This window comes from Papio anubis, chromosome 12 (genome assembly GCF_008728515.1).
Source record: "Papio anubis isolate 15944 chromosome 12, Panubis1.0, whole genome shotgun sequence".
In the NCBI taxonomy this organism is placed as follows: domain Eukaryota; kingdom Metazoa; phylum Chordata; class Mammalia; order Primates; family Cercopithecidae; genus Papio; species Papio anubis.
In genome coordinates, this window is record NC_044987.1 from 74126838 (window position 1) to 74146683 (window position 19846).

At 37.4% G+C, this 19846-nt stretch overlaps 1 protein-coding gene across 3 annotated transcripts in view; it reads left to right on the plus strand.

The window, feature by feature from the left end:
• Window positions 1–19846, plus strand: part of PDE3B (phosphodiesterase 3B) — a 215091-nt gene that overhangs the window by 137574 nt on the left and 57671 nt on the right. For all 3 annotated transcript variants that reach the window (XM_003910185.3, XM_021926005.2, XM_009186523.3), the window contains exons 4-5: window positions 27–163; window positions 14231–14337. In XM_003910185.3, coding sequence (XP_003910234.1) covers window positions 27–163; window positions 14231–14337 — 244 coding nt within the window. The remainder of the gene's footprint in view (window positions 1–26; window positions 164–14230; window positions 14338–19846) is intronic.

Below are 19846 nucleotides of genomic sequence, written 5' to 3' on the forward strand. Positions count from 1 at the left end.
TAAACCATTGTTAAATTATTCAACAGGGACTAAATAGGAATAGTTCGCCAACTCCACAGCTGAGGAGGAGCTCAGGAACTTCAGGATTGCTACCTGTTGAACAGTCTTCAAGGTGGGAACGTAATAATGGCAAAAGGCCTCACCAAGAATTTGGCATTTCAAGGTAAAATCTGCAGAGCCTTTTAAGAAACTTGAATCAAATGCATCTACTTTGTTTCTGTCAGTAATGTTTCAGTTAGTTCTGGAAGCAGAAAGTAATGGTTGAAGTATTTTAGGTATAGGACAACATGTGTAGTAATAATATGGTAAAATAGAGAAACTGATTATTAAAAAGAAGCTAATGTGTCTTGTCCTAAAACTTTGATAGGCTGGGTACAAAATGTGCTGGATCCCTGAGAACATGAGATAGTTTAGGGAAATTAGGATCAACTCAGGACTGGGTGCTGGGGAAGTTTTTAAATCGAGAGAAGCGGCCATTACAGGGTTAGCCACCAATCCAATGAATAGTATCCAGAGGTAGGTCTGCAGAGTTGGCTGACTTCTGAAAAGAGGAGCACGTTTCCAAGGGTCATCACAGTTGTTAGGTTGAAGGTAAACAGACTTTCAAATCCTGTTCCTGCTGGAGACTGAGACAACTAATATAATCTATATTCTGTTGAGGATTTACTTGGAACTGAACAATGCTAATCTTATAAATGAAAGTCATCAGTAACTTTAAGTAAATGAGGCTGGGAAAATGCAGGAGCTGAAATCTCCTGAATGTAAATATATACATTTACCCTGATAACAAAGGATTTAATAATATAGTACTTTGTCTTTTGAAAACCAGGAAAGATACTGATCCTTGCTTGAGTTTATCATAATTTTCTTTACTCAGCTTTCTAATTATGTTAATATAAGATTGGAATTGGCACAAATTCTGCGTTAACCACTTTCTGTTATTATTGAGCATGTTTTATACTTTTGAGCTGTGTCGTTTCACATTTGAAACAGTAGATGGCAGGATTGGATCATAGATATTTGTTAAAATTTATGTTAATATTTGCATCTGAAAGAATAAGATGATTATAATTTTCTAGATTCTTAGGTGGTTTATTAATTTGAATCTTGTATAATATATTCAAGCAGCTGAACTCCTTTTTTGTAAAAGAAAAATTGAATGAAGCGATGTCTAAAACAGGAATGCAGTGAAGTACGAAGAGTACTGTACAGGAAAATGAACACTGGTCCAAAATTTGCTGTGGCCTGAACATCATAGTCTTTTTTTTTTTTTTTTTTTTTTTTTGGTAAAGGAAGCAGGCTATAGGGAAGTGAATGATGTCAGGAACAGAAAATGTGACAGTATTTCTTAACTATGGGTAGCATTATCTTGAGAATATAGTTGGGTTTTAAAAGGAATGATAAAAATGTTTTATATTTTAACCTTTCATACTGATGTAACAGCAATGCATTTGCAGTTAAAGAAACATTTGATACATTGAGTTAAGGTCATTTTTATCCTGCTGCCTCAGATAATTGATTAAAACAGAAGCATAGTCCAGAGAAAACCAATCTTTAACTCTGAAAAGTGTTTATTATATAAAGCTAAGTGTAGGTAGGTTCTATATAATGACTTAACTCTCATTACAACAAAATTTATGCCTCATAAAATATTTAGAAATTTGGAGAATAAATTAATTGGTGGTATTATGTACATCTGTTTTAAAGAGACCAAGGTAGACGTATCTTTTCTAGTTTGCAGAAGCTGGAGCCTCTTGGTAATAAATGTCTATGTGTACTTTGCACATAGGTGGGTTATGATGGGAATATATGAAACATTTATAACCACTATTCCTTTTCAGATTCAAATCTCTAGATCAGTGCTAATAGAAATTTTTGTAATGATGGAAATAGTTTATATCTGCACTGTCTAATATGGTACTCCCTAGCTACATGTGGCTGTTAATCATTTGAAATGTATCTAGTATGACTAAGGAACTGAATTTTAAATGTGATTTAATTCTTATTAATTTCATTCAGATATAAAGAGCCATATGTAACTGTTTTATAGATACATGCGACATCCATATTAGTGCAGCTCTAGATCTTTAATGCGTAGTGATGTTTTGTTCAGGAATCTTTAGATTTTAGTAGCACAAAACTAATAGATTTATGACTCTGAAATCATCTTGACTTTATATTAGAGTACTCCAGAATCGAGATCTCATATGCTTGATTTTGAGTCTTGAGCTTTGGATTCTGATCACAGTTTGCCTGACTGATTTCAACATGATTCCAATGTTGAACCTCTCATTTCCTGAGCCTATACCTGAAACCAGATTTCTCATCACTCCAGCTGCTTTTTCGTCTGTTACTGTTGTTCTGCCCTTATTTCCCGGCACAATGCTGCCATCCTCTAGTGGAGTGGTTGCTTACAAAATTGATTTACTTAGAGACTTGGTGTTATCTTTGCATCCTGTCACCTTATTCTACAGATGACAGTTGTCAGATATCTGTCTGCATTATCTTTTACTCTCTATTCCTTCTTCTCCTTTATCACTGTGCCTATACTATTTTATGCTTTCATTGCTGTTTACTTGGGCTATTGAATTAGCCTCTTAATTCCAGTTTCCAGTATCCTTCTTAACTTTATTAATCTTCTACCTTACACTACAAATCTTCCTTAAATAAAACTGTGATTGCAGTTGTCCCTGGGTATCCCTGGGGGATTGGTTCCAGGCCCCTCCCCTTCCCATGGGTACAAAAATCCATGGATGCTTGAGTTCTTTAAATAAAATGGTGTAGTATTTGCATATATTCTCTACACATCCTTTCATATACTTTAAATCACCTCCAGATTACTTATAATACCTAATGTAATGTAAATACTGTGTAAAGAGTCGTTATACTCTATTTTTTATTCGTTTTTTTATTACTGTTGTTTTTCCTTGAATATTTTTGATTTGGGGGTGGTTAAATCTGTGGATGTAGAAACCTCACATACAGATAGCTGACTGTATATAGTTTTTCTAGTCATTGCATTTTTGGACTCTTTACCAGTCCTATAGAATAACGCCGAAATTCCTAGTGTAGAATGTGAAACCCAATTATTACCTCATGACAGAGCTGCAACCCTTACTTGGAAAAAGTAAATGAACTAACACAGATGAGCAGTCTTTCAAATAATGAGAATAGAAAAATGATATGGAAAGCTTTCTAGGTAAAAACAATAGGCATATAACTTGTTTAAGTCTCTTCCTTGATGTTTTCTGATAATTTTGTTCTTAGTTTAACTCCATTTGAAAATTAAGCTAAATTATGTTTCAAAATAATTAAAATACAAACAATGAAATATATATATATAAGGTATTTGGATAAAATACTATTGCCAGGCAATGAGTTATTAGGTTTGATTACACAGCAGTGGTGAAGATAAATGGTGACTCATGGGTTTAAAAGCAAGTCTCTTTAGTGTAGGAGTAGGAGGGTAGTATAGGAGTATCAATTATAGTTGATAGCCCACAGGGTAATTGAACACAACTTGCCTATTTTTTCCCCAGGGAAAACCTGTTCAAAAGGAGTGACCTGTGAGCCCTGAGTATATATGCTGTTTGACCTCAGAGAAGACTGGGTCCCATCACTCAGTTCAAAAATAGCAGTTCAGTCTTCTTTTAACTCTAAGTATAGGTTGAGCATCCCAAATCCAAAATGCCCCAAAATTCAAAATTTCTTGAGTACAAACATGACTCTGCAAATGGAAAATCCCACACCTGACCACATGAGACGGGTCACAGTTAAAATACAGTCAAAACTTTGTTTCATGCACAAAATTATTTAAAATATTATATAAAATTACCTTCAGGCTATGTGTATATGAAATATAAGTGAATATTGTGTTCTATCCCCAAGATATCACATTGTGCATAAGCAAATATTCCAAAACCTGAAATCTGAAACACTTCTGGTCCCAAGACTTTCAGATAAGGGATATTCAACTTGCACTAAAACTAGAACTCAGAGATGGGTAATTCAATCATCAGCAAGTCCGGAAACCAACCTTTCTTGGAACTTTCTGACCAGAGAAGTCTCATCCCAGATCTGAAACTTAAACAGAAGGCAAGATTAAGGGTCATAATGCCTTTCCATATGGTCATTCCACAACTGTGCCTTATAATTTATCAGAGACTTACACCAAGGTTATATTAGCAAACTTGACCCTATTTGAACCCCAGCAATTCAAGAGGGCTAATTGTGTCATCCTACTCAGCTTCTTAAGAGAATAACTCTGTAAATTTAGACATCTACAATTATCAAATTTATACAACTGCATTGAAACTGAGTTGGTACAGACCTTGTTAAGGTAATTTGTATTGACTGTCTAGAAGTTAGCTCTTAAAATATAGCTTAGCTCAGGGACCATAACTTTTGATGTCTCTTGTTTGTTTGTTTTTGACAACTCATTCCCAAGTGAGTAAAAAAGAAAAATAAACTCAATTTCTTCCACCATACTCTGACAGCACATTTCTGATACCAGATGTGTGGGGATTACTCCCCAGCAGCAAGCAAGCAAGCAAGCAAGCAAGCAAGCAAGCAGTTCTATAGTAGACATAAGCTAGGTGTCCTATAATTCAATTATTTCTTTTTCTTTCTTTCTTTCTTTTTTTTTTTTGAGACAGAGTCTCACTCTTTGCCCAGGCTGGAGTGCAGTGGCACGATCTCGGCTCACTGCTACCTCTGCCTCCCGGGTTCAAGCAATTCTCCTTCCTCAACCTCCTGAGTAGCTGGGACTACAGGCACATGCCACCATGCCCAGCTAATTTTTGTATTTTTAGTAGAGATGGGGTTTCACTATGTTGGCCAGGCTGGTCTCGAACTCCTGACCTCACATGATCCGCCTGCCTTGGCCTGCCAAAGTGCTGGGATTATACGCATGAGCCACCGTGCCCAGCCTAATTCCATTATTTCTGACACCATCTACCCGGAGATAGCGTCAGATCATACTGGTTAAGGACTCAGTCCCACAAGACTAATCCCCACTTCTGATGCCACGCAGGCCTCAGGTTATTTTGCCTGTGCTTCTGACCAACCTGCTGTAAATCAGGGTTCCCTCAGCCCCCTCCCTGGATTCAGATAATTTGCTGGAGCAACTCACAGAACTCAGGGAAACATGTTTACTGGTTTATTACAAAGAGTATTTTAAAGGATACAAATCAACAGCCAGATGAGGAGATACAAAGGACAGGTCTGGAAGGGACCTGAGTACAGGAGCTTCTGCCCCTGTGGAGTTGAGTTATGCCACCCTCCTGGCTTGTGGACATGTTCTTGTTCACTTTCCTGGAAGCCCTCACGTGTTTGGCTGCTCACAAGCTCCTCAGACCCAGTCCTTTCTGGATATTTATAGGAGCTTCATATTATAGGCATGATTGATTAAATCATTGGCCATTGGTGAGCAATTTAAGCTATTTAAAATTTAATTTAGTCCCTCTCCTCTCCCTGGAGGTTGGGAAGTGGAGCTGAAAACCCCCATCCTCTAATCCTGTCTTGATATTTCAAGTGAGTAGCCTCCATCCTGAAACTGCCTAGGAGCTGCGGGCCATCAGTCAACTCATTAGCATACAAAAAGACACTTTGGAGATCCTCAGGATTTTAGGAGTTGTATGCTAGGAAACAGGCACTGGACTAAAACCAAATATGTATTTCACAGTATCACACCAAGTCTGACTTTAATCACCTTCCTACCAACTATTAGTAATCATTGGAACTACTACTCTGCTTGTCTTCTGCTTTTTTCGTATTTATTTATGTAATTTTATTGAGGTGTGTATTTATCTGTTGCTGGGCCAGGACATAATGGGAAGATTCAGGAACTAATCAGATAACCTATCATTTGACCTGTAACTCTTAATTCTAAATAGCTAAATGAATGTATGATATACAGAAATTATTCAAAGACCCTGGATCAAGATAGAAGACATTGGAGCAGTGCTGTGGTGCCATTCTGAAAGGAGAAATCTCTCTTTGTCTTGACTATTAATCAGGGAATCAGGGAGTGGACTTTGGTAGAATACACAGATTTTTCTCTCTTTTTTGAGTTTTCTTTCTTTTTTATTTTAAACTAGAAGCTTTTAGAGTGTTTGTATGCTGTGAATGATACGGACAAGAACATGTTTATGAGATTTAATTTTGTTTGCATGACTAAGTGTTTGAAAGCTCAATTCATTATCTTACTATTATTATTATTGTTATATTATACTTTAAGTTCTGGGGTACATGTGCAGAATGTGTAGTTTTGTTACATAGGTATACACGTGCCATGGTGGTTTGCTGCACTCATCAACCCGTCACCTACTTTAGATATTTCTCCTAATGCTATCCCTCCCCTAGGCCCCCACCCCTGGACCGGCCCCAGTGTGTGATATTTCCCTCCCTGTGTCCATATGTTCTCATTGTTCAACTCCCACTTACGAGTGAGAACATGCACTGTTTGGTTTTCTGTTCTTGTGATAGTTTGCTGAGAATGATGGTTTCCAGCTTCATCCATGTCCCTGCAAAGGACATGAACTCATCCTTTTTTATGGCTACCTAATATTCCATGGTATATATGTGCTACATTTTCTTTATCCAGTCTATCATTGATGGACATTTGGGTGGGTTCCAAGTCATTCCTATTGTGAATAGTGCCACAATAAACATACATGTGCATGTGTTTTTATAGTAGAATGATTCATAATCCTTTGGATATATGCCCAGTAATGGGATTGCTGGGTCAAATGGTATTTCTTGTACCAGATCCTTGAAGAATCACCACACTGTCTTCCACAATGGTTGAACTAATTTACACTCCCACTAACAGTGTAAAAGTATTCCTGTTTCTCCACATCCTCTGCAGCATCTGTTGTTTCCTGACTTTTTAATGATCACCATTCTAACTGGCGTGAGATGGTATCTCATTGTGGTTTTGATTTGCATTTCTGTAAGGACCAGTGATAATGAGCATTTTTTCATGTTTGTTGGTTGCATTAATGTCTTCTTTTGAGAAGTGTCTGTTCATATCCTTTGCCCACTTTTTGATGTGTTTTTTTTTCTTGTAAATTTGTTTAAGTTCTTTGTAGATTCTGGATATTAACCCTTTGTCAGATGGATACAGTGCAAAAATTTTCTCCTATTCTATAGGTTGCCTGTTCTGTCTGATGATAGTTTATTTTGCTGTACAGAAGCTCTTTAATTAGATCCCACTGGTCAATTTTGGCTTTTGTTGCCATTGCTTTTGGTGTTTTAGACATGAAGTCTTTGCCCATGCCTATGTCCTGCATGGTATTGCCTAGGTTTTCTTCTAAGATTTTTGTGGTTTTAGGTCTTACGTTTAAGTCTTTAATCCATCGTAAGTTAATTTTTGTGTAAGGTGTAAGAAAGGGGTCCAGTTTCAGTTTTCTGCATATGGCTAGCCAGTTTTCCCAACACCATTTATTAAATAGGGAATCCTTTCCCCACTGCCTGTTTGTGTCAGGTTTGTCAAAGATCAGATGGTTGTAGATGTGTGGTGTTATTTCTGAGGCCTCTGTTCTATTCCATTGGTCTATATATCTGTTTGGTACCAGTACCAGAGGAAAGAACAGGCAGTAATGATTGCTGTTCTGCAGCCTCTCCTGGTGGCACCCAGGCAAACAGGGTGTTTTGGTTACTGTAGCCTTGTAGTATAGATTGAAGTCAGGTAGCATGATGCCTCCAGCTTTGTTTTTTTTTCTTAGGATTGTCTTGGCTATGAGGGATCTTTTTTGGTTGCATATGAAATTTAAAGTAGATTTTTCTAATTCTGTGAAGAAAGTCTATGGTAGCTTGATGGGGATAGCATTGAATCTGTATATTTGGGCAGTATGGCCATTTTTGCGATATTGATTCCTCCTATCCATGAGCATGGAATGTTTTTTCATTTGTTTGTGTCCTCTCTTATTTCCTTGAACAGTGGTTTGTAGTTGTCCTTGAAGAGGTCCTTCACATCCCTTGTAAGTTGGATTCCTAGGTATTTTATTCTCTTTGTAAAAGTCGTGAATGGGAGTTCACTCATGATGTGGCTCTCTTTTTTGTCTATTTTTGTTGTATAGGAATGGTTGTGATTTTTGCATATTGATTTTGTATCCTGATACTTTTCTGAAGTTGCTTATCAGCTTAAGGAGATTTGGGGCTGAGGCAATGGGGTTTTCTAAATATGCAATCATGTCATCTGCAAACAGGGACAATTTGACTTCCTCTTTTCCTAATTGAATACTGTTTATTTCTTTCTCTTGCCTGATTTCCCTGGCCAGAACTTCCAATACAATGATGAATAGAAGTGGTGAGAGAGGGCATCCTTGTCTTGTACTAATTTTCAAAAGGAATGCTTCCAGCTTTTGCCCATTCAGTATGATATTGCTTGTGGGTTTGTCATAAATAGCTCTTATTATTTTGAGATACATTCCATTGATACCTAGTTCATTGAGAGTTTTTAGCATGAAGGGCTGTTGAATTTTGTTGAAGGCCTTATGTTCATCTATTGAGATAATCATGTGGTTTTTGTCATTGGTTCTGTTTGTGTGATGGATTACATTTATTGATTTGTGTATGTTGAACCAGCCTTGCATCCCAGGGATGAAGCCTACTTGATCGTGGTGGATAAGCTTTTTGATGTGCTGCTGGATTCGGTTTGCCAGTATTTTATTGAGGATTTTCACATCAGTGTTCATCAGGGATATTGGCCTGAAATTTTTTTTTGTTGTGACTCTTCCAAGTTTTGGTATCAGGATGATGTCGGCCTCATAATATGAGTTAGGGAAGATTTCCTCTTTTTCTGTTGAGTGGAATAGTTTCAGAATGAATGGTACTAGCTCCTCTTTGTACCTATGGTAGAATTCAGCTGTGAATCTGTCTGGTCCTGGACTTTTTTTGGTTGGTAGGATATTAATTACTGCCTCAATTTCAGAACTTGTTATTGGTTGGTTCAGGGATTTGACTTCTTCCTGGTTTAGACTTGGGAGGGTGTCTGTGTCCAGGAATTTATTCATTTCTTCTAGATTTTTTAGTTTATTTGTGTAGATGTGTTTATAGTATTCTCTGATGGTAGTTTGTATTTCTGTGGGATCAGTGGTGATATCCCTTATATCATTTTTTTATTGTGTCTATTTGATTCTTTTCTTATTCTTACTTATTAGTCTGGCTGGTGGTCAATATATTTTGTTGATCTTTTGGAAAAAACCAGCTCCTGAAATTCACATTGATTTTTTGAAGGGCTTTTTGTGTCTCTGTCCCCTTCAGTTCTGCTCTGATCTTAGTTATTTCTTGCCTTCCGCTAGCTTTTGAATTTGTTTGCTCTTGCTTCTCTAGTTCTTTTAATTGTGATATTAGTGTGTCAATTTTAGATCTTTCCTGCTTTCTCTTATGGGCATTTAGTCCTATAAATTTCCCTTTACACACTGCTTTAAATGTGTCCCAGAGATTCTGGTATGTTGTGTCTTTGTTCTCATTGGTTTCAAGGAGCATCTTTATTTCTGCCTTCATTCCGTTATGTACCCAGTAGTCATTCAGGAGCAGGTTGTACAGTTTCCATGTAGTTGTGTGGTTTCGAGTGAGTTTCCTAATCCTGAGTTCTAATTTGATTACACTGTGGTCTGAGAGACAGTTTGTTATAATTTCTGTTCTTTTATATTTGCCGAGGAGTGTTTTACTTCCAATTATGTGGTCAGTCTTAGAATTAGTGCAATGAGATGCTGAGAAGAATGTATAGTCTGTTGATTTGGGGTGGAGAGTTCTGTAGATGTCTATTAGGCCCACTTGGTGCAGAGCTGAGTTCAAGTCCTGAGTATCCTTGTTAATTTTCTGTCTCATTGATCTAATATTGACAGTGGGGTATTAGAGTCTCCCACTATTATTGTGTGGGAGTCTAAGTCTCTTTGTAGGTCTCTAAGAACTTGCTTTATGAATCTGGGTGCTCTTGTATTGGGTACATATGTATTTAGGATGGTTAGTTCTTTTGCATCGATCCATTTACCATTATGTAATACCCTTCTTTGTCTCTTTTGATCTTTGTTGGTTTAAAGTCTGTTTTATCAGAGATTAGGATTGCAACTCCTGCCTTTTTTTTTTTTTTCTTTCCATTTGCTTGGTAAATATTCCTCCATCTCTTTATTTTGAGCCTGATGTGTCTTTACAGGTGAGATGGGTCTCCTGAATAGATCACACTGATGTGTCTTGACTCTTATCCAATTTGCCAGTCTGTGTATTTTAATTGGGGCATTTAGCCCGTTTATGTTTAAGGTTAATGTGTGTGAATTTGATCCTCTCATTATGATGCTAATTGGTTGTTTTGCCCTTTAGTTGATGCAGTTTCTTCATAGTGTCGATGGTCTTTACAACTTGGTATGTTTTTGCAGTAGCTGGTACTGGTTGTTCCTTTCCATGTTTAGTGCTTCCTTCAGGAGCTCTTGTAAGGCAGGCCTGGTGGTGACAAAATCTCTCAGCATTTGCTTGTCTGTAAAGGATTGTATTTCTCCTTGACTTATGAAGCTTAGTTTGGCTGGATATGAAATTCTGGGTTAAAAGTTCTTTTCTTTTGGTGGATCACGAGGTCAGGAGTTTGAGTTCAGCCTGACCAACATGGTGAAATCCCATCTCTAATAAAAATACGAAAGTTAGCCAGCCTTGGTGGTGTGCGCCTGTAATCCCAGCTACTCAGGAGGCTGAGGCAGGAGAATTGCTTGAACCTGGGAGGCGGAGGTTGCAGTGAACTGAGATCACGCCACTGCATTCCATCGTAGGTGACAGAGAGAGACTCCATCTCAAAAAAAAAAAAAAAAAAGAATATTGGCCCCCATTCTCTTCTGGCTTGTAGGGTTTCTGCTGACTTCCCTTTGTGAGTAACCCAAGCTTTCTCTCTGGCTGCCCTTAACATTTTTTCCTTCATTTCAACCTTGGTGAATCTGACAATTATGTGTCTTGGGGTTGCTCTTCTCAAGGAGTATCGTTGTGGTGTTCTCTGTATTTTTGGAATTTGATTGTTGGCCTGTCTTGTTAGGTTGGGGAAGTTCTGGATACTATCCTGAAGAGTGTTTTTCAACTTGACTCCATTTCTCCTGTGACTTTCAGGTACACCAATCAAACGTGGATCTGGTCTTTTCACATAGTCCCATATTTCTTGGAGGCTTTCTTCTTTCCTTTTTATTCTTTTTTCTCTAATCTTCTTGCCTTATTTCATCAAGTTGATCTTCAGTCTCTGATATCCTTTCTTCTGCTTGATCAGTTCGGCTATTGATACTTGTGTATGCCTCACAAAGTTCTCGTGCTGTGTTTTTCAGCTCCATCAGGTCATTTATTTTCTTCTCTACACTGGTTATTCTATTTAGCAATTCGTCTGACCTTTTTTCAAGGTTCTTAGCTTCCTTGCATTGGGTTAGAACATGCTCCTTTAGCTCAGATTAGTTTGTTATTACCTACCTTCTGAAGCCTACTTCTGTCAGTTTGTCTAACTCATTCTCCATCCAGTTTTGTTCCCCTGCTGGTGAGGAGCTGTGATTATTTTGAGGAGAAGAGGCGTTGTGTTTTTCGGAATTTTCAGCCTTTTTGTGTTGGTTTCTCCCCATCTTCGTGGATTTATCTACCTTTGGTCTTTGATGTTGTGACCTTCGGATGGGGTCTTTGAGTGGACATGCTATTCTTCTGTTGTTCGTTTTCCTTCCAACTGTCAGGCCCCTTTGCTTCTGGTCTGCTGCAGTTTACGAGAGGTCCATTCCAGACGCTGTTTGCTTGGGTGTCACCAGGAGAGGCTGCAGAACAGCAATCATTACTGCCTGTTCTTTCCTCTGGAAGCTTTGTCCCAGAGGGGCACCTGCCAGATGCCAGCAAAAGCTCTCCTGTGTGGGATGTCTTTCGGCTCCTGCTGGGAAGTGTCTCCCGGTCAGGATACATGGGGGTCAGGGACCCACTTGAGGAGGCAGTCTGACCCTTAGCAGAGCTCGAATGCTGTGTTGGGAGGTCTGCTACTCTCTTCAGAGCCATTAGGCAGGGATGGTTAAGTCTGCTGAAGCTGCACCCACAGCCATCCCTTCCCCCAGGTGCTCTGTCCCAGGGAGATTGGGGTTTTATCCATAAGTCTCTGACTGGGGCTGCTGCCTTTTTTACAGAGATGCCCTGCCCAGAGAGGAGAAATCTGGCAGTCTGGCCTCAGTGGCCTTGCTGAGCTGCAGTGGGGTCTGCCCAGTTCAAACTTTTGGGTGACTTCGTTTACACTGTGAGGGTAAAACGCCTACTAAAGCCTCAGCAATGACAGATGCCCCTCCCCACACCAAGCTTGAGCATCCCAGGTGGACCTCAGACAGCTGCTGTGCTGGCAGTGAGAATTTCAAGGCAGTGGATCTTAGTTTGCTGGGCTCTGTGGGGGTGAGACCTGCAGAGCCAGACCACTTGACTCCCTGGCTTCAGCCCCCTTTCCCGGGAAGTGTAGGGTTCTGTCTTGCTGGCATTCCAGGTGCCCCTGTGGTATGGAAAAAACAATACAACAACAACAAAAAGAAACTCTTGCAGCTAGTTTGGTGTCTACCCAAATGGCTGCCCAATTTTTCACTTGAAACCCAGGGCCCTGATGGGGTAGGCACCGGAGGGACTCTCTTGGTCTGTGAATTGCGACTGTTCCTCACGGCACAGTCCCTCACAGCTTCCCTTGGATAGGGGAGAAAATTTCCCAACCTCTTGCCCTTCCTGGGTGAGGTGATGCCTCACCCTGCTTCGGCTCACCCTCTTTGGGCTGCACCCACTGTCCAACCAGTCCCAGTGAGATGAACCGGGTACCTCAGTTGGAAATGCAGAAATCACCCGGCTTCTGCATCAGTCTTGCTGAGAGTTGCAGACTGGAGCTCTTTCTATTTGGCCGTCTTGCCCGGGAACACACAGATTTTTCTATTTGAATGTTGCCCTGGGTGGTACTGTTACTCTTCTTTTCCAGTCTTTGCCACTCTACATGTAGGTAATTGCCAGTATGAAATAATCAAAAGAATAAGAATCCAGCTTAAAAGAGTATTCAAACACAAGCTGAGGATGCCCATCCAGGAAACACAGACTCCAAGGAAATAGGGTCAGTGCTTCAAAGTTGAAAAGTTAGGATCATATTTGTATAGGCAGAAAACAAAGATGTTTAGCAGAATAACATATTCCACAAAAAGTTGGCTTCTGAGTTACAGCAGTTTGATTAGTTACAGCTTGTTTGTTTTCTTTTTCCAATTTTAAAGAATATATTTAACATTCCATCTTAAAAAACATGTCTTTGTGTACGAGAAGAAAAAGGGAAGTTAATCTATAATGAAGATCAGCAGTAAAGAGGGAAGGAGTCTTCTCTGACATCCTTTAGTTTTTTGCAGCATTTAGCAAAGCAATGTAAGTTAGGGGGGAAAAAAGGCTAATCTGTAATCAGGGAAATCAAGGTTGTATCTGCCTAGGTTACAGCTGCCTGTTAATGACTGAGGTCCCAAAATCACATTCCTTTAAGTCTCAAAATAAAAGTTCCAAACTTTGGTTTTGAATTACTTGTTTTCACACAATGAAAATATGAAGAATGACAGAGCATTGGCAGAGAGATGAGTTCATTGGGTGATGAGTTCATTGGGTGGTATTATTTGCTTACTGCTTGTTTTTTGCCTACACTAATAAAAGTTGTCAACATCTATGAGGATAGGGAACAGAAAAAAATGAAAAACTGTACTTTAGTCCAGTAGTTCTCAGTGAGGTCACTGGATCAGAAACTCCATCATGTAAGAACTTGTTAGAAGTGCGGATTATATGGCCCCACCCCAGACGTAGTGAATCAGAAACCTGGGAATGAGACCAGCAGCCTATGTTTCAAGAAACCTTCAAAGTAGTTGTGATAACCTGCTTTAGCCCAGGGATCGGCAGTCTACAGCCTATGGACCTAATCTGGTCTATAACCTGTTTTTTTGTAAGTAAAATTTTATTGAAACAAAACCATACCCGTTTGTTTATTTTAGTTTATGGATGATTTTGTGCTATAGCGGCAGAGTTGAGTAGTTACAATAGAGAACATATAGCCAAAGTATTTACCATCTGGTTCTTTACAGAAAAAGTTTGCTGACTCCTGCTTTAGACCTTAGGCACTAGAGGCCCAAACTCTGAATTTATGAGAATATATTTGCTAATTAAATTGAGGACCATAAGGAAAAAAGATGAAACTTTTCATAGTTTTTACAAATTTTAACCTGTTATTTTTCCCTTTTAGTCAAGGATGCTATCTAAATGGGCCTTTTAATTCAAATCTACTGACTATCCCGAAGCAAAGGTCATCTTCTGTATCACTGACTCACCATGTAGGTCTGAGAAGAGCTGGTAAGAAATCATTCTTTATGACTCAAATATGGGGGTTCTCAAAGTATATGATAGTGTAAACAGTTTTCATCACACATTTACAGCTAATTTTGAATACAATTTCATGTGTTGTGAGTTAACATGACTTAGCAGTTTGGGTTGGCTACTAGTTGACCATTTGCTAATTCTTTCAGTAAACAGTTTTAGAATATCTACTCTGTACCAAGTACTTAGCTAAGCAGTAGGGATTCAGGGATAAAATATATAACTATTTAACTAACCTGAATGGTTGCAGACCCAGGACAAGGGAAAATCTTCAAGAAAGAGTATTTTTTTTCATAGAATAGTAAGTATGGAGAAAAGAATTTTAGTATTAGAATAAAAAAAAACTATGACTTCATCCTGGAAAAACATTATAATAGGAATTTTTTTTAATTAAAAGATTATAGAATGATTAAAAACTCTTAGGTGAAAGATATGTTAACAAATACAACATAGGAATAGCAAAGCAATACTGATAAATTCTGCTTTTAAAGTACATTATGGCTGATATTACATAGATACAATTTTGTGATTGAGATATACAATTACAACATTCTTTTATACACAATACACTACAAAGCATGTGAAGAGGTCAGAAAATGTTACTGATAATCAAGAAAAGCAGGCACTAGAAAAAGATCTACATATGATATTGATGCTGTATTTTACAATCTTTGAAATAACAATGATGTTTAAAAGGAAATGGAAGGAATAATGGCTAAAATGAATGGATACTTCAAATAGAGAACTAGAACACATAGAAAAGAAATGGACAGTTTAGAATTGAGAAATACACTTGATTAAATTAAAAGCTTATTCAATGGTTTAAGAATGGATTGGATACAACAGAATACAAAAGTAGTGAACTTGAAGACAGAGAGAGAGAAAATTTCCAAACTGAAGCGCAGAGAAGGAAAAATACATAAATAACAGAACAAAGTTTAAGAGACATATGGGACATAGAATTTCTAAAATATGTGTGACTGAAGTTCCAGAAGGAAAGGCGAGAAACAAAAGGACGGAATAATTTCCCAAAACTAATAAAAGAAAGCAAATAACAAATTCATAAAGTGCAGTGAGCCCCAAGCAGGATAAATACAAGAAAATCACAGCTAGATATATGAGTCAAGCCTCTAAATTATAAAGAAAACGTTTCAAAAGCAACCAAGCAAGGTTGTTTTTATTTTTCAAGGAACAACAATAATACTGACAGTGACTTGTTAACAGCAACTGTGAACTCCAAAGACAATGGAGTGGCATATTTTAAAAGGTGTCGAAAGAATAAAACTTGACAACATAGAATTCTTTATCCAATGAAGAAATATTCTTGAAAAATTAAATTGGAATAAAAATTTGTTTTAGTATCCTCTCCTGTGACAGTAACTGTGGTGATGGGTATGTTAATTAACTTGATTATGGTAATCATTTCACAGTAAAAATGTAAATCAAGTCATTATGTTGTACACCTTGAATACATGCAGTTTTTGTCAATTATACCTCAGTAAATCTGGAAAAAATCTTTTAGTAAAACAGATGAGAAGCAGAAAAACGTACATTTTTTTCAAACAAACAAAAGCTGAAAGAATTTGTAGGTGGCAGACCTGTGCTTCTAAGATTCAGTAAAGCAAGTTTCTTAGGCAGGAGGAAAATTATCCAGATTAAACCATGGAACTGCAAGAACAAACCAAAAGCACTGGTAAGGCTAAATAGGTGGGTAAGGATTAAAAAATATTGATGGGTCAAAAAGTGGGCAAAGGATATGAATAGACACTTCTCAAAAGAAGACAATTATGCAGCCAACAGACATATGAAAAAATGCTCATTATCACTGGTCATCAGAGAAATGCAAATCAAAACCACAATGAGATAACATGTCACGCCAGTTAGAATGGCGATCACTAAAAAGGATTATAAATCATGCTACTATAAAGACACATGCACACGTATATTTATTGCAGCACTGTTCACAATAGCAAAGACTTGGAACCAACCCAAATATCCATCAAGAACAGACTGGATAAAGAAAATGTGGCACATATACACCATGGAATACTATGCAGCCATAAAAAGGATGAGTTCATGGCCTTTGCAGGGACATGGATGAAGCTGGAAACCATCATTCTCAGCAAACCATCACAAGAACAGAAAACCAAACACCACACGTTCTCACTCATAAGTGGGAGTTGGACAGTGAGAACACATGGACACAGGGTGGGGAACATCACACACTGGGGCCAGTCTGAGGGTGGAGGCCTGGGGGAGGGATAGCGTTAGGAGAAATACCTAATGTGTGTGACAAGCTGATGTATGCAGCAAACCACCATGGCACGTGTATACCTGTGTAGCAAACCTGCACATCGTGCACATGTACCCTAGAACTTAAAGTATAATAGTAATAAAAAATTGATGGGTAAACACAATAATAACTTTCTTTTAGCATTTATGAAATACGTAGAAGTCAATATATGACAACAATAGCATAAAGGGTAGTCAAGGGGTAAATGGACTTAAATTTGTCATAAGGTACTAGCAATGCTTGAAAAACAGTAAAAAGTTCTAATTTAAGATAAACTAATAATCAAAGATGAACATTGTAATATCCAGGGGGCCAATTAAAAGACCAATAGAAAAAGATATAACTAAAAAGCTTATAAGGAGATAAAATGACATGATTAAAAAAAAACTTGAATAAGAATCTGAGAAAAGAAAAGCAAAAACAAGCAAAAACAGAAGAAACACATAAAAAGTAAATAGCAGCATGATGGATTAAGCACACTTTATTACATTAAATATATACCTTTGGGGCAGAGGAAGGGACCTGACTAGAGTTGTCAGTATATTATCTTAAATGTCAAGTTTTCAACAAAAAATTACACTCCAATTAAAAGACAAAGATTAGGCTGGGCACTGTGACTCACACTTGTAATCCCAGCACTTTCGAAGGCTCAGATGGGTGGATCACCTGAGGTCAGGAGTTCGAGACCAGCCTGGCCAACATGGTGAAACCCCATCTCTACAAAATACAAAACTAAAAAATACAAAAATTAGCCAGACGTGGTGGTGGGTGCCTGTAATCCCAGCTACTTGGGAGGTTGAGGCACGAGAATCACTTGAACCTGAGAGACAGAGATTGCGGTGAGCCGAGATTGTGCCACTGCACTCGAGCCTAGGTGACAGAGTGAGACTTCGTCTCAAAAAAAAAAAAAAAAAGAATCTTCTGACTGCTCATTGGTTGATGTCCAAATTATGCTGATCCCCTGACTTCCAGGAAACCATGCTTAAAAATATAATCAAAAACTTAACAGAAAAAGCTAACAGAGAACTAAGTAACTACACATTGCAGGAGAAACAGAATCTACACAATTAATTCAGGTAAGTCACTAAACAAATAATCAGAAAGAAGAAAACAAACACAAAACCAGCAACATAATAGACCTTTGGTGTTGGAGGGATCTGATATAAAGCTGTTACAGTATTTTATGTAAAATGTACAATTTTTAACAAAAATATATGAAACATGCAAAGATACAAGAAATTTTTGACATATACCCAAGGAAAACGTAACCAACAGAAATTATCCCTGAAGTGGATTAGAGTTTGGACTTAGTATAAAACAAAATTGTGACATGGTTTTAATAATTATAGAGTAAGGCTACTTTTACCTCAATATTGGATTAGTGGTTCTAGCCAGGGCAATTAGGTAAGAAGGAATAAAAGGAAAAAGTAAAACTATGTTTGCAGATGGCATGAGCTTATATATATAAAATCCTAAGAAATTCACTAAAACCTATTATCATCAATAAATAAGTTTATCAATGTGGCAGGATATACAAAAATCAATTTATTTCTATATGCTAACATTAAGGAATCCAAAACTCAAGTTACAAAAAGATTTCCATTTACAGTTAGCATTAAAAAATCTTTGAAATAAATTTAACAAAATAGTATAACACTTTGACAATGAAAACTATAAAATATTGTTGAAATTAAAGAAGACCTAAATATATTGGAAGACATTCCATGTTTAAGGATCAGAAAACTTAATATTATTAAATGGCAGTATTCTTTAAATTGCACTAGATTTGATACAGTCCTTATCAAAATTTCAGCTTTGCCAGAATTGACAGTCTAATGCTAAGCTTCATATAGAAATGCAAGAGTCCCAGAATAGCCAAAACAGTTCTTTAATAAAAAAGAAGAAAAAGTATGAGGACTCCCACTTTCAAATTTTAAAACTTACTACCAGGCTACAATAATTTAGATAGTATGGTACTGGCATAGAGATATTTCTGTTCAATGAAATAGAATTCAGGTTTTAGGAATAAACCTTGACATACATGGTCAAGTGATATTCAACAAGGATACCAAGATAATTCATTGAGGAATGAATCATATTTTCAATAAATGGTGCTGGGACAAGTGGTTATGAACATGCAAAGTAATTGATTTAGAATCCTACCTCTCACCATACTGAAAAATTAACTTGAAATACATCATAGACTCAAATGTAAACGTTAAAGCCATAAGAGAGAACAAGTGTCGGCAAGAGTGTGGAGAAAAGGGAAACTTTTGTACACAGGGAATGTAATTCGGTGCAGCCATTATGGAATACAGTATAGAGATTTCTCAAAAAATTAGATAGAACTGACATATGACCCAGCAATTTCTCTTCTGGGTATATACCCAAAGGAAATGAAATCAACACCTTGTAGAGATATCTGCTTTCCCATGTTCATTCACAGTAGCCAAGGTTTGGAAATAACCTAACTGTTAATCGATGGATGAGTGGAGCAAATAATATTTATTTATATATATATATATATATATATTGGAATATTATTTGGCTTTTTCAAGGAAGGAGATCCTGCCATTTGTGACAACATGGATGAACCTGGAGAACATTATGCTAAGTGAAATAAGCACAGAAAGAAAAATACTACTTGGGGTCTCACTTATATATGGAATCTACAAAAAAAAGTCAAGATTCATAGAAAAAGAGTAAAATGGTGGTTACCAGGGGCTTGATGGGGTAGTGGAAATGGGGAAATAGAGGTCAAAGGCTACAAAGTTGTAGATATATAGGATCAAGAAGTCTAGAGGTCTAAAATACAGCATGAAAACTATAGTCAATAATAATACATTGTATACTGGAAATTTTGCTAAGAGAAGAGATTTTTAGGTGCTCTTACCACACATACATACACAAAAGGTGTCTGTGAGATGATGGATATGTTAATTTGCTTGACTGTAGTAACCATTTCACTATGTTTGTGTATATCAAAACGTCATGTTCTATGCCTTAAATATGTACAATAAAAAGAAGCAAAAATAAAAGCACACATTATGAAAAAAGCTTCCATTATACCCTTTGTACTAGAAAATGAACTGGAAGCCAAATAAAAGAAAAAGGATTCCATGAGGAATAAAAGTTAAAACCATAAAACTTACAGAAGAAAACATCAGAGAAAATATTGTGACTTTGGGTTTC